Consider the following 14484-nt stretch of genomic DNA (forward strand, 5'->3'; position numbering starts at 1 on the left):
CATTTTAAATTTTAAACCACCTTAAATCCACATTAATGATCTAAACGGCCATATATTCTAAAATAGGAAAACATGACATGTTTGGCGATTTTTCAGGTTGTTGGATCTACTCAAACAATTGCGGTCAAATATAAAAAAAAATGTTTTTATTTTAGGATTATTGGACTTTTATTTTTTCTTATGATTATTTATTAGTTCTTAGTTTAAGATTTCTATATAGATGTAGAGTCGTCAAATTATAACTAAGTACTGAATATGAACCTAAATTGGAGCCGAATAGTCGAATAAACCGTGGTCCGTCGTCTGTAAGAATGCCACGTGTGTGGGGTTAGTATAATTCCCGTGTTGAGTCGTTTCTATTGTTAGCGACTGGCGAGAGAGACGCCATTGTCCCCGGCATTGTCGCCGGAAGTTTCTGTCTCCTTTCTTTTCTTCTTTTTTAGTTTCTCAACCGTAAAATTCTCTTCGATTTCTCTTCTTCCCTCTCCCTCTCGACCTCTCTCTCTCCAGAATCGTCACTCTTCATCCTCCGTTTTTTTTACGGCGTTTTCAGGTATCTCTGATTGTGTTTTTTTCCTACATCTCTTTAGCTTTGATATCTGTGATGACGACGATCGCGATTGATTGACGTATGTTTCCGAATTCGCGTTTTTTTGAGTTCGATTCTCTTTTCTTCGATTTCAGGATTCTTTTTGAAAGTTTTGGCGCGTGGTTTATGTAGATTGTATCTTATCGGATCGATTTTTTGCTGTTTCGAAGCTTAGTTTTTGAAAATTTTGTGCAAAATATGGGATACCTGGACTTGGCGTTGCGATACACAAGCCAGATGCGGATTGCTGACACCCCGGCAAGCGGAGGGGGTCTCAGGTATTAATTCATCTACAGTTGATCCGCCTGATTTTTGTGTATCATCTGAATTTTGGCGTGCGTTTGGAATTCTTGGTTGTCCATCACAGAAGCTTGGTTTCTTAGCTAGATGTTTGATTCCATTTCATGATTGATTCTTTTGATTCTCGAATTTAGGAATTATGATTTATGGATAGTGATTTTTCTTGCCCGGTTTGCTCTGACAAATGCGATGAGATCTCAGGAATTGCTTTGATTTGTCTCCTGGTTGATATCTGTGTTTGATTTTTTATTCTCTTTTTCTTCTTTTTTTTTTGTGCGTTTAAGATTACTTGAACCAAAAGCCATGTGAACTGTTTTGCATGATCCATTTCATGATTTATTCTGATTGTTCTTTCTTTTTGGTTAATTCTTCCAAGTATCCTGTTTGCTACAAGAAATGTGATCGTTTTTGTTTAATGTTTGAGCTTGGACACAACACACAAAGTTATGACTTTTTGTAACCATAATTCAACTGCAGCCAGAATGGAAAATTCAGTTATGGATATGCAAGTTCTGCTGGGAAGAGATCATCAATGGAAGACTTTTACGAGACAAGGATCGATGGAGTTGACGGAAAAATTGTTGGACTATTTGGAGTTTTTGATGGTATGCTCGCCGGCATTGTCTCTCCTTTCTAGCAAAGAGTAACTTGGACACTAGGAAGCACTCAAACACATGTTTTATCGGGGTTAGATGGTTCTATGAACGAACTAATGGCCTATATTGTTCTTATTGGCCTATCTCCAGGCATAGATGATCATTTACTTCCTGCAATTGGCTTATACATTAGGTTTGTATTAGAACATGACCTACTTAATCATATGTTAATAAACATTTTTCAGGTCATGGCGGAGCTAGAGCAGCTGAATACGTGAAGCAAAATCTTTTCAGTAATCTGATTAGCCATCCAAAGTTTATATCTGACACCAAATCGGCTATAGGTTTGCCATTGTTAACCTGAATGAACTCCTTTTGACAATTCTTTACCAATGTATCCATTCTCACGTGCTTCATGTTTCTTTTCTCTTCAGCGGATGCATACAACCACACAGACTCAGAACTTCTGAAGTCAGAAAATACTCAAAGTAGAGATGCTGGTTCAACTGCATCCACAGCCATACTTGTTGGTGATCGTTTACTCGTTGCAAATGTTGGGGACTCCAGAGCTGTTATCTGCAGGGGCGGCAACGGTAATTCTTATCAAGATCTGTTCATGTTGTCGAATTCCATTAGAATAAGGACTTAGCTTATACTTATACTGGTTGGCCTAGTTAGGATGCTCGCCATTGGAGTCTTGTGATCCTTATCCCACTTGATAAGAGTTCGATCCCTTCTAATCTTCAAGTCATTTGTTGCAAATTCGATAGAACTCAACTGTTGAAGTAAATCCGTATGGGCAGGAACCATTGAATCTGTGAGCCATGAACCAATCCATACAGATCCCAACAGATTACCGTTATGTTTTCTTAAGGTTGTCTAAACACTCTAGTCATTATGTGGTGTTTAATTAAAGGACTCACTTTGCAGCCATTGCTGTGTCAAGGGACCACAAACCTGACCAAACTGATGAGCGTGAACGAATTGAGAATGCTGGTGGGTTTGTAATGTGGGCAGGTAACAAGAGTTGCACGACCTTCTTCTCTTATCTATCCTTTTCTTTCTTCTTGCAAGTTTCTAATACCTTTATGTGTCTGTGAACCATTATGCCGTTGATTGAATAGGAACTTGGAGAGTTGGTGGTGTTCTTGCAGTTTCTCGTGCTTTTGGTGATCGGCTACTGAAGCAGTATGTTGTGGCTGATCCAGAAATTAAGGTACATCATCAATTGGATTGTATCTGATGCACATTTATTATATCAACAGCACTATGTTGTGTTTTATCCATAAAACTAGGAATATACATCGTCTAGGAATATACATCATCGTGAAATCCAAATCTAACCCCTGTCAGAACAATATAATTACTACTATTATGTCGTGACTGATCCAAAAATCCGGGGATCATCATTATTTGAATAAAAATGGTGTGTGTATCATCATCTAGGTTTCTTCCACACATCTGGTTTTTGACATTATTTCTTCAATGTGAAATATTTTTGAACCCTTCTGTCTCTGTAATGCATAAACCGCAGGAAGAGAAGATTGATAGTTCTCTTGAGTTTCTGATCCTTGCAAGTGACGGGCTGTGGGATGTGGTGTCTAATGAGGTCCGTAACTTCTAACGTCTCTTGTTTACTCGCCCTTGTTTTCATATCACATATTATCCCTTACTGATATTATTAGAGCTTGATTCCTGTCCTGATTTCATAACCTGTATGAGCTTTAAGTTCTCTTTTTCAACTTTGAAATTTTCATATCAAATTGGTATATGTGGATGTAAGTATTTTCCTGCAGTCATTCTCGGAAAAACAAGGAAAAATTCCGTGAAAGTGGCACTCTCTTTATCATGTTGCAGGAAGCAGTCTCGATGGTGAAACAGATTGAAGATTCTGAGGAGGCTGCGAAGAAGCTGGTGACAGAAGCAATACAAAGAGGAAGTGCAGATAACATCACGTGTGTTGTCGTCCGTTTCCTCGAGAGTAAAACGGCGAACAACCCAACTTATAGTGCCTCCTCAAGTCACAACAGCTCAGCCACTGAAGCCGATCAAGGGAAGATCGCAGTTCTCAGTAATTCAAACTTCAGTAACTCAGCCAAGGAAACTAAACAAGGGCAGATCCCAGTTCGCAGCGATTCAACCCGCACAATCTCAGCCAAAGAAGGTAATAGTGCAATTGACAGCGACTCAAACCACAGCAACTCGGCCAAAGAAACTAATCAAGGGCAGATCGCAGTTAGCAGCGATTCAAACCGTACAATCACAGCCAAAGAAGGTAATAATCAAGGGCAGATCACAATTCACAGTGATTCAGACCGCGTAATCTCGGCCAAAGAAGGTAATAATCAAGGGAAGATTGCAGTTCTCAGCGATTCAAACCGCAGCAACTCAGCCAAGGAAACTAAACAAGGGCAGATCGCAAACCACAGCGATTCAGACCGCGTAATCTCAGCCAAAGAAGGTAATAATCATGGAAATATCGCAGTTCTCAGCGACTCAAACCGCAGTAACTCAGCCAAGGAAACTAAACAAGGGCAGATCGCAGTTAGCAGCGATTCAAACCGTACAATCACAGCCAAAGAAGGTAATAAAAATAAAGGGCAGATCGCAATTCACAGCGATTCAGACGGCAGAATCTCAGGTAAAGATGCCAATAGTGGGCAGAACGCAGTTCAGAACGTTTCAAACCGCAGCAATGTGGCCAAGGGAGGGAGGAATTTAGTTTTTGGCGAATCCACGAGCGCTACTAACCCGAAGCTGGTCGAAGCTGCGACCAACGCAGCGAATCAAAAGGCGATCACAGATCACAGCGATTCGGAACGCAGGAACACAACCATCTCCACTAATTAAAGAGGCTTCGAGGCCCTTTCGGAAAGACAGGTCCAGATAGTTTGATATATTACCCAGTTTGACTGAAAGAAGCATCAGAATCATATAATGGTTTTGATATTTCCATTCGTTTTGTTTACTTGTGATGAACATAGTGTTAAAAGTATTTGTCTTTGTTTTATTTTGGTTTTCATTCATGTAAATCATTTTTTTTTTCCTTTTACTTAATCATGTATATGTTGGATCCTCCTTTCGCTATGACTGTTGAAAACAAAAAATGTCATGGCGGTTTTTTCTCTCTTGTTTTGGCTATTAAAATGTTTGGAATGAGTGATGTGACTACTTTATGTAACAGTGGTGATATAAATAACTTAAGCTCGATATGGGAATCTGTTATACTTTTCATTGGAAAATACAATAAACTTTATTTGAATTTTTTTCTAACATTAAGTTATCCATAAATAGACTGTATTGAATTATTGCTAAATATGCAATTAATTCCTGTTTGAAATATAAGAAAAAACAATTTGTCCGAGTTTTCTCTGGATATCCATGGAAATCTTCATATATATATATATGATTGGACGGTGGTGGGTCCCAATTCAGACAACTGGGCTAACTATGGGCTATTAGTAGGCCCAATACGTTATCATATAGGCCTATTCTGTAACTAAATGGCCCAAAACGCTTCATATGTGAATTCGGAAAGTATACATGGTTTTCAGGGCTACCCGATCCAACCCAAATACATGGAGTAATTGACAAAATAGAAAAACGTACCAGATCAATAAATGTTTGTGAGCGCATTTAATTGAGAAAAATCAAACTTATTGTGTCTAAATGGTATCTGGTGTAATAAATCAGTTGATATTATTATAAAAACATATAAATTAAACTGTATACTAAAAAACTCTAGAAAAATTAATTTTTTAAAAAAAAAATAAAAAAAAACTGAATCAAAATGCGTATGAATAAATTTTAAAACCAACAAATAAAAATCAACATTAATTTTTGTAATTAAAAAGTCAAACGACAGCAATGAATCGAGACCGAATCAAGCCCTAAATACATAGAAATAGTTGCAGGATATATAGGGTTTTCACATGTTTCTGCGTTTCAACTATGGAAATCCAATGAGTTGCTTGCCACGTGTTTTACCGAACAATTTCATCTATAATTCATGATTAATTTTCTCTTATATTGACACATTCATTATTATTATAATCCATTGAAAATACTACTCCCTCCGTTTCAAAATAATTGTTGTTTTAGAGTACTTCACATTTTTTAAGAAAAGACAGAAAAAGTCACATATACCCTTATTTAATGATAAAAACAATGTTACCATTAATAATTTATTAGAATTTAATAGGGATAAAATTGGAAACTATTGTAAAAAAATGTCTTGAAAATGTAAAATGACAAATATTTTGAAACATGGAAAATAACCTAAAACTATAAATATTTTGAAACGGAGGGAGTATGTCATAAAGATTGTGGAAATTAATCGTTTCTTTTTTTTTTGTTGGGATGTGTCTGAAACCGAGATAATTCTTCTTTTGAAAAAAAAAAGGAGGAAAAGGTAAGCGAATTAATGAGGAGTTTAATGAAAGCATTAAATTGAAGAAACGAGCAGAGTCGGATCGCCGCGGCCACCATAAGAGACAACTCGCTCGCTCTCTGCGGCGAATCTTTCCCTCTCGCCACGTGTCCAAGATGACGTCATCTCTCCCCTTCTCGATTCTCGCAACGTCCGTTTCGCGCCACCTGATAAAGAGATAAAATTGAAAGAAAAAAAAACATAAATGAAGCGTCTCTCTGTGTTTGAAGAGCAATGATCATAATTGTACTCTCCCTGTACTTACTATCTTTACTTTTATTTATTTTTTATTAATTATTTCTCCATTAATTCTGTAAACCTTATATACTTATCAATATATTTATTGATCATTTATTTTTTGTATCCCACTCTATTTTTTTAATCATGTTGTCTCTGTTTATTGAATTAATTCGATGTGTTGTAATTACATAAATATAACTAAAAATTAAAATATGATAGATTAAACTATAAATGCTGAGGCTGTTTTGCGTGAAAACTCTTCATTTATTACACAAATACTCTGTTTTTTTTTTTCCTTTTTTATTTGGAAGAGACAGGAACACAAAATCTGCAATGCTTCTTTCATTTGTTCTCACAGAGATTTTACATTTTCCCGATAGAAAAAAGAGAAAAAAAAACTCTCTGTGATTCAAAACAGATAAATAAAAAAAAAAACACAGCGTTAGAGAAATCGACAAAACTGTGAGCGCAAAAGGGCTCAGTGGTTTTCTTCACCAGAAGACTCCTCTGTTCCTGTCGGCACAAGAACTCCGCTTTCCCTGTTTTGCCCCTCCTTCCCTTCCTTATTTACGATTCCGCCACTCTCCGGCGTTTTGGTCGCAGTCGCGATCGCAACCGGAGTCGCCAAGAACGTGGGCTTCTCCTCCCCTGCCATGATCACCAGAATCTCCTCATCGTAGACCTTCTTTCCCGACACTTTCTCGCCGGAATCTCCCAGCCTGTCGCCGTCGCCGCCGTGATCGGAGAGCCTCCAGTAGGAGCAGGCGAGAAGCAAGAGCGCAAAGGCGATTAGACCCAACATGGCGGCCAAACCGCCGAAGAGATACGGCACCGGAGAAAGCCACAGCGGTCGCGGCTGGGTGGTCGCCGGTGACGGAGCATCTGGGAACGCGGGTCCCCCTGGCTTCGCCATTGTTGTGAACTTGATCGTGTTTGCTTTGATGGGAAACTGCCTCATTGTCTCAGTATCTTTTCTCTGTTGGGATTTATTTTTCTTACTAAAATGAAATTATGATCAGATGATGTGAAATGGCAGAAAAATGCTCGAAAAATGTGAACTTGAGATGCTTGGGGTGGATATGACTCCGAGGGTTAATTTATAGTGGCCAACACACACATATATATATACATGCATATATATATATATATATTTTGTAAATAAATATTTTTAATAATAGGGAAAAAAACTGTCTTTTCAAATTCAGCTTCCTTTATATGTATTTTGCATGATAGGCTCGTTTCGTTGGGGTTAGAGAGACAAGACAACATATACGTTCATGAACGAAGTATAAGCCGAAATTGAAATTTTTGTATAATTATTTATCTCGTTAAATTATTATGTTTAACATTTCTTCCATAATTTTAACAATATCGCATGTGTGTTAGTGCTCTAACAGTTCTTTAAAAAAAAAACCCTTTAAGTGGTAGATCCGATCGAGTCCATTAGGGTTTTAGTAGATGCTTGCATATAAACCCAAAGGAAAACAAAAAGATATATAATATGTATTAGTGTTGGAATTTATATATATATATATATAATGTCACAACTTACAACTCTAACCGATATTGCATAAAAATATCATATTCGGGTAATGGAACTCCAATCATTTAATTTTAAACCTATTACTATTATTATTTTTTTTATTTTTTATAAAAATCGGAATAATAATTGGACCTAGGATATTTGTTTGTTTTTGGGCCCATAAATTTTGTTTCAAGTCTCTCGCAAGGGCCAGAGGAATCCAATTCATGTGGCCGTTAATTAATATTCTAGGTCAGGGCCATAACCGTCTTTCAACATAAATTTGGATTATGATTTTGATTTTAAAATTAACTTTTGGATATTCTCAGTCCAGATATGATTTGGTCGCAACAGTAAAAATGTTATATCTGTTACACTTTTCTCCGTAGTGGGGGAGGTATATATATATATATATATATTTTTTTTCGATTATATATAGTATGAAAAAATATATATTAAGATATTAACAATAGTTATACAACGAAACGAACCATAACAAAATAGAATAAGTGAAAATGAGCATAATGGATAAAGTTGGGGGAAAAAAACATGGTGGCTCCCCCAAATGAAAAAAAAAAATGATACTTCTTTACTCTTTTTTAAATGTTTTCCCTTTTCCTCTTCGTCAAAGTACTTCTCTTAATTTAAATGTAATTCTGCATGGATAGTTGTTATATATATGGATTGTGAATTTACATCATATATTATATGACTAGCGACCCAAAAAATAAACGAATCATACTCGAGAATACTCAGTGAACACGGCATATTGATAGATAATTATTTAGGTATTAGGATAGAGTTTTGAAGGAGTTGATTTTATAATATCTTTTTGAAAATATTCGATGATCAATTGGTATTTTATATAACCATATTTCAAATGATATGATATAATTTACATCACCATGAAAATTCGAAAGGAAATTTCTTACTATATAATAAGTTAAGTAGCATTTGTTTTATAGACCGTGGACAAAATATATGCACCTAACATATTTTAGAATTAATAAATAATCAAGAACCTCTACATTTAAATTCAAACACCTTAATTTCTATATAGAGCATTACCGGCTTTAATAATATATTTCATTCTATTTATCTCATTTTATTTATTGTAAGTTGTTGCATATATTTTAGAATGAGAAAATGGGTATATATATGATCGTACGTCATCCTCCACCAAGGGTTCATGTACAAATCGATGGACATGTCACATGTTTATATTCCTTCTATTTTTAAGATTCATTGATTATGACAAGTTGTCATTGACAACAATATATTATATGCACTAAACACAACGATATTTGAGAAAAAAAGTTATGCAAAAGAAAAAAAATAGTAGCTGAGAATATATTACTACAAGTATATAAATTCATTTTTTTGGGCTCAAGTCATCAATATCTATACTTCAACAAAAAAATGTCTATATGTATGTAATTTGTAAATTTGAGTTCATTGGTTGGCATTCGAAATTAAAAATATATCTAATCGATCCATTCGATTATTTTTTTAAAAAATTTATTACACATCAAAATATTCAAAAACATGATTGAATTTAAATTCCACCAATAACTGATAAAACGATACAAATTACAAGGTCGTAGATAGGGGTGGACACGGATCGGATATCCGGAATTTTTAAGATATCCGTATCCGTATCCGATCCGTACAAATATTCAATTTTGTTATCCGTATCCGTTCCGTAATTTTCGGATATCCGCAATTTCGGATATTCGTTAAAATCACGGATATTTGCGGATATCCGTATCCTACCTAAAATATTATAAAATTTTAATTTTAAATTAAATAACAAATTCAAACGTAAATAAAATATATAATCTATTTAAGATAAATAATATTCAGAAATTTAAAATTTATAATTTAAACATTCCAAATCAACTCAAATACAAATAAAATTATAACCTATTACATATAAATATATTCAAAATTCAAAATTCAAAACATTAAACATAATAAATCTTGATATTCAAAAGATTAAAATTATAAATCTCAATATATAAAACCTTTTTCTTGAATCACCCTAAAAAACATGTAAATATTAAGCATTTTAAATCTCCATACCAAATTATTCTTATATTTAATAATATTATTACAAAGTACGGATCAGATCGGATATGTCGGATAATTTAATTTTAATATCCGTATCCGACAAATATCTCCAAATAAATATCCGTATCCGATTCGTAAACTCCGGATATCCGAATTTTCGGTTCAGATACGAATCGAATAACGGATCGGTTCGGATTTTTCGGATATTTTGTCCACGTCTAGTCGTAGATAATGGATCTATGAATTTTTTGTTAGTTTAGTGCTCTATGATGTACTTTTTGCGAGCTTTCTTTGGATACATTTGATGTATTGATACTTTCTATAGTTTTATGAAAGTGTTTGATTCATTACATGTTGTGCATACTAGATATGTTGTGAAATCCATGTATTGTTATAAACAATACTAAACTCCATAGTCATATATCATTGTGAGAATAATGATATACTAAGACTAGTATGATGTGCGATTGATGATCATATCATAGGCATTGGATACGATCACAGTCATAGGTATTTGTTGGAGAACGGAATACTGGATTGACCCGCATAAGATTGTCACATGGACTAGCGTCATGACTTGAATCTCATATGGCGGTTCCATGATTGGATCCTAAGACCTGAGATATCTACGGAATCCAACATGAGGAGTTGCGTGTTTTGAATACGTCAAACGCCCTGCGTAACAGGAGGACTATAAAGACGTGTATCAGGTACGAAACAAATCATGTACTGGATTGTAGATAATCAAGACAGGATTTGTACCTCTCGTAAAAGAGAGAGATATCGCTGGGCCTCTCGTGTGAGCGAGACTGTAGAAATGTGTGGCCGCACTATAGACGAACGTCGTCTATTTCAGACAGCCGAACTCAGTGAATGAGAAAGCAGTCGAATTAGATAAGGTGGCTTTTCGATGCCTTATGTTCGACATATGATATCGCGATACAAAAGGATCATCAGCCGGAATCATCACTGGCGTTCGTAGGATCACGAACAAACTCTATTCGACATAGGTAGTCATAGTGACTTGCTAGAGACCGCCTATGACTTGTATATCCGAAATAGGGATTTAGGGTTATACTGCTATATCGAATGAGCCTACAGGGTCACACACGCAGGGAAGGACAAAACGCACGAGAGAACGATGAAAAAACCGAGACGGAAGGGGCTGAACGAACGGACCGAAAGGGCCAGACCCGACGGTCCACCAGGTCCAGACCCGACGGTCCACAGAAGGCAGACCGTCCGTTCTGGCATGCTGGAACGGATGGTCCACGTGCTTTCCTGGACCGTCTGTTCCGGATTTCGGGTTTTTCGAAAATTAGACCGAATTAGGGTTAAATCACCTTATAAGAAAGAGATTAAAACCCTAATTGAAAGAGTGACTTTTTGAGCCGTCTTTGGCAGAACTTTGAGAGCTTTTGGTGAGATCAAAAGAGTTCATAGAGTTCCAAGTCTCGTTTTCTCGAAGCGCAAAACCGAATAGCTGATTCGGGTCCTAGCAGACAAGTTCCAACGGTTGAAATCCATCCCGAGGTGTGGATATGTGTAGAGGGCGAGGTATTCTTACTCCCTTTTCGTGATCAGACAAGTTCTTCTATTGATACAGGACCCGGATCGATTGAGGTAAGCGTTCTAACGTTTCTACGATTCATAGAAGCATGGTTCTAGGGTTTCATTCAAATTTTTGTTTTATATCCGCTGCGCAAACCCTAGAATCGATCTCTTAGGAATATGATTCACTCTAGAGATCCCAGGAAACCCATTAGTGGTATCAGAGCCTGGTTGCTCTGTTTTGATTTCGTAGAACCCGATCACGCACGTTTTAGGATTTGAATTGTTTGAATCCATGTTTGCTTTGATGTCTATGCATGTTTGATGATTGAATCTATGGTAGATTGCATGTTTCATGTTGCATAGAGTGCATGAGTTCGAATTTTGGGTCCACATGTGAATTCGGATCAGTTTCGGATCTGATCGGGGCCAAGAACGCGGGAAAACGTGATCTGATCACGTAGACCTACCCTAGACCGTCCGTTCTGGGTATGCCAGACCAGACGGTTCAGGGGTGACGTACTGAGGTTAGACCGAAAGGTCTGGACCGTCCGATCTGAGTGTGTGGACCGTCTGTTCCAGATAGTTTGAGTACGGACCGTCCGTTCTGGCTCACTAGACCGTCCGTTCCTTGGCTGAGAGTGGACCGTCCGTTGTGTTGTCATGGACCGTCCGTTCCACTTGTTCTCCAAGGCTAGACCGTCCATTCTACTTCCAGAACGGACGGTCCGAGGCCCAGACTCCGAGATTTTTCCGTTTTCTAATCCGATTATGCAATTGTTACGTAATCTGATTGACTGTGACTCAAATAGACATGATTCATTCTTATGGATGGTCCATAGTGAATGAATGCATGTAACTTGATCAAGATATAGGATATGCTTGATTGAGTGGGAGCTTCGGGATTGGGAATACATAATCGAATGGATGGTCTATTCGGATTATATACAATCATTGCACAAGAAACCGGTTAGATCTAGGAGCTCTATGAGTAAAGCACTTGTCAAGGCCTCGATTGTACGTGTCATGGGCCATGCCAAAGCTGGGTGTGCCATGCTATCTTGGTGAGGCAAGATGGAGAAATGGTGGTTCTCATAGCTTGAAAGTAGATGCTTGATCTAGGTGTGGTTTCGAAAACCCCTTATTTATGTAATGCTAAGCGTGTACCTCCCATTACTAGAGTGCCTGTCAAGGCATCGATCATCCGTAACACAGGTCATGCCAAAGCTGAGCGTGCCAGATTATCTTTGTGAGGCAGGGTGGGAAATCTTGGTTTCCACAACTTGAACATGGTTTACCTTAGGTTAAGTTGTCCAGTTTGACTTGAGACTTAATGGTACAAATGAGACGAGTATGCAATGATATTTGATATCATAGTCTCATAAAGGATCTAAGAGTCATATTGGATATGATTGACATTAGATATCTACCTAAATAGCGTAAGACTGAGTGTAACAACTCATTCTTATGGATCTTAGTCCCATATAGAAAATTATTGTAGGGTTAGTTTTCTTTATGGGAATATAGCTTGTAAATACATCTATGTTGTCATTGATTGATGATGGACTAGCTGGTAGTAGATCATTGATAGAATCTGCATGTAGATGTGTTTTCGTTTTATTTTGTCTTTTTCTGTAGAACATAGCGTCGACCGGTAGCATACCGAAGTTGACGATGCGATCTGTCCTTATGAAGGATAAATCTCTTACCACGGCTTCTAGATCGATCATTGATGCTTATTGGAAGCATGTGGATGATGATCTGGACAAGTCTAGCTTGATATTTGGAAACGTGACTTCGGAATTGCGTAAGCGATTAGAGGACATGGACGATTCTTTGATAGTTGATCAGTTGAATGCGTCATTCCAAAAGAAAGCTGAGAGCCACGAAAAGAGTGAAATGGTAGTTGTTGGAAGGAGTTCCAGCAAAAGGAAGCGTTCCAAGAGCAAGGGCAAGAGGAAAGTGACAAGCGTTGTCATTGAACCTAAGCCTAAGTCCAAAAAGGAAGAGAGTTATTTCTATCATGCCGTTGGGCATTGGTTATGTTTTGGATAACGAACCGTCTAGATACAAGTCAATCTATAACGTTTGTACCAAACGGTTTAAGCCGAACGACTTAAACCCGACCTTCCTCTAGCATTGTCATCTAGGCCATATAAACGAGAAGCGCATTCAGAAGCTTCATTCTGAAGGTCTTCTGGATTCATTTGACTTTGAGTCTCTTTAATCTTGCGAGTCTTGTTTAATGGGCAAGATGACGAAGCATCCTTTCAAGGGGAAAGGACAGAGAGCGACAGAGTTATTGGCTGTTATACATAGTGATGTATGCGGACCTATGAGTTGTCCAGCTAGAGGAGGTTATCTGTATTTCGTTACGTTCACTGATGATTTCAGTCGATATTGTTATGTCTATTTGATGAGACATAAGTCTGAAACACTTGAAATGTTCAAGGCTTTCAGAAATGAAGTACAGAACCAGCTTGACAAGACGATCAAGATACTTCGATCGGATCGTGGTTGCGAGTATATGAGCCAAGAGTTCACTGACGGAAAAACCGAGACGGAAGGGGCTGGAATGGACGGACCGAAAGGGCCAGACCCGACGGTCCACAGAAGGCAGACCGTCTGTTCTGGCATGCTAGAACGGACGATCCACGTGCTTTCCTGGACCGTCTGTTCCGGGTTTCGGATTTTTAAAAAATTAGACCGAATTAGGGTTAAATCACCTTATAAGAATGAGATTAAAACCCTAATTGAAAGAGAGACTTTTTTGGCAGAACTTTGAGAGCTTTTGGTGAGATAAAAAAAGTTCAAAGAGTTCCCAGTCTCGTTTTCTCGAAGCGCGAAACCGAATAGCTGATTCGGGTCTTAGCAGACAAGTTCCAACGGTTGGAATCCATCCCGAGGTGTGGATACATGTAGAGGGCGAGGTATTCTTCCTCCATTTTCGTGATCAGACAAGTTCTTCAATTGATACATGCTCCAGATCGATTGAGGTAAGCGTTCTAACGTTTATACGATTCATAGAAGCATGATTCTAGGGTTTCATTCAAATTTTTGTTTTATATCCGCTGCGCAAACCCTAGAATCGATCTCTTAGGAATATGATTCGCTCTAGAGATCTCAGGAAACCCATCATTTTTTTTTCTCACAAAAGATATATGATCAATTATTAGGTATCAATTTG

At 37.4% G+C, this 14484-nt stretch overlaps 2 protein-coding genes across 6 annotated transcripts; one reads left to right on the forward strand and one right to left on the reverse strand.

Annotated features, from left to right (window-relative positions):
- The first annotated feature begins 306 nt into the window (after positions 1–306).
- LOC104799025 (probable protein phosphatase 2C 69) lies at positions 307–4617 on the forward strand. 5 transcript variants are annotated; one of them, XM_010521323.2, is made up of 9 exons: positions 307–553; positions 685–867; positions 1367–1494; positions 1731–1829; positions 1920–2078; positions 2416–2502; positions 2610–2701; positions 3020–3094; positions 3343–4617. In XM_010521323.2, the coding sequence occupies exons 2-9, from the start codon at positions 788–790 to the stop codon at positions 4333–4335; spliced, it is 1713 nt and encodes a 570-aa protein (XP_010519625.1). In that variant the 5' UTR covers positions 307–553; positions 685–787; the 3' UTR covers positions 4336–4617. The 5 variants fall into 5 exon arrangements, with proteins under 5 accessions (XP_010519625.1, XP_010519626.1, XP_010519627.1 ...); XM_010521324.2 differs by having other exon boundaries at positions 760–867; XM_010521325.2 differs by having other exon boundaries at positions 765–867.
- Positions 4618–6417: 1800 nt separating this feature from the next.
- On the reverse strand, positions 6418–7227 carry LOC104799024 (protein GLUTAMINE DUMPER 5-like). The gene has a single exon (XM_010521322.1). It carries the CDS (start codon positions 7110–7112, stop codon positions 6633–6635), a length of 480 nt encoding a protein of 159 aa, XP_010519624.1. The 5' UTR covers positions 7113–7227; the 3' UTR covers positions 6418–6632.
- Positions 7228–14484: the final 7257 nt, after the last annotated feature.

The sequence above is a fragment of the Tarenaya hassleriana genome, unplaced genomic scaffold (genome assembly GCF_000463585.1).
Source record: "Tarenaya hassleriana unplaced genomic scaffold, ASM46358v1 Cleome6, whole genome shotgun sequence".
NCBI lineage: Eukaryota > Viridiplantae > Streptophyta > Magnoliopsida > Brassicales > Cleomaceae > Tarenaya > Tarenaya hassleriana.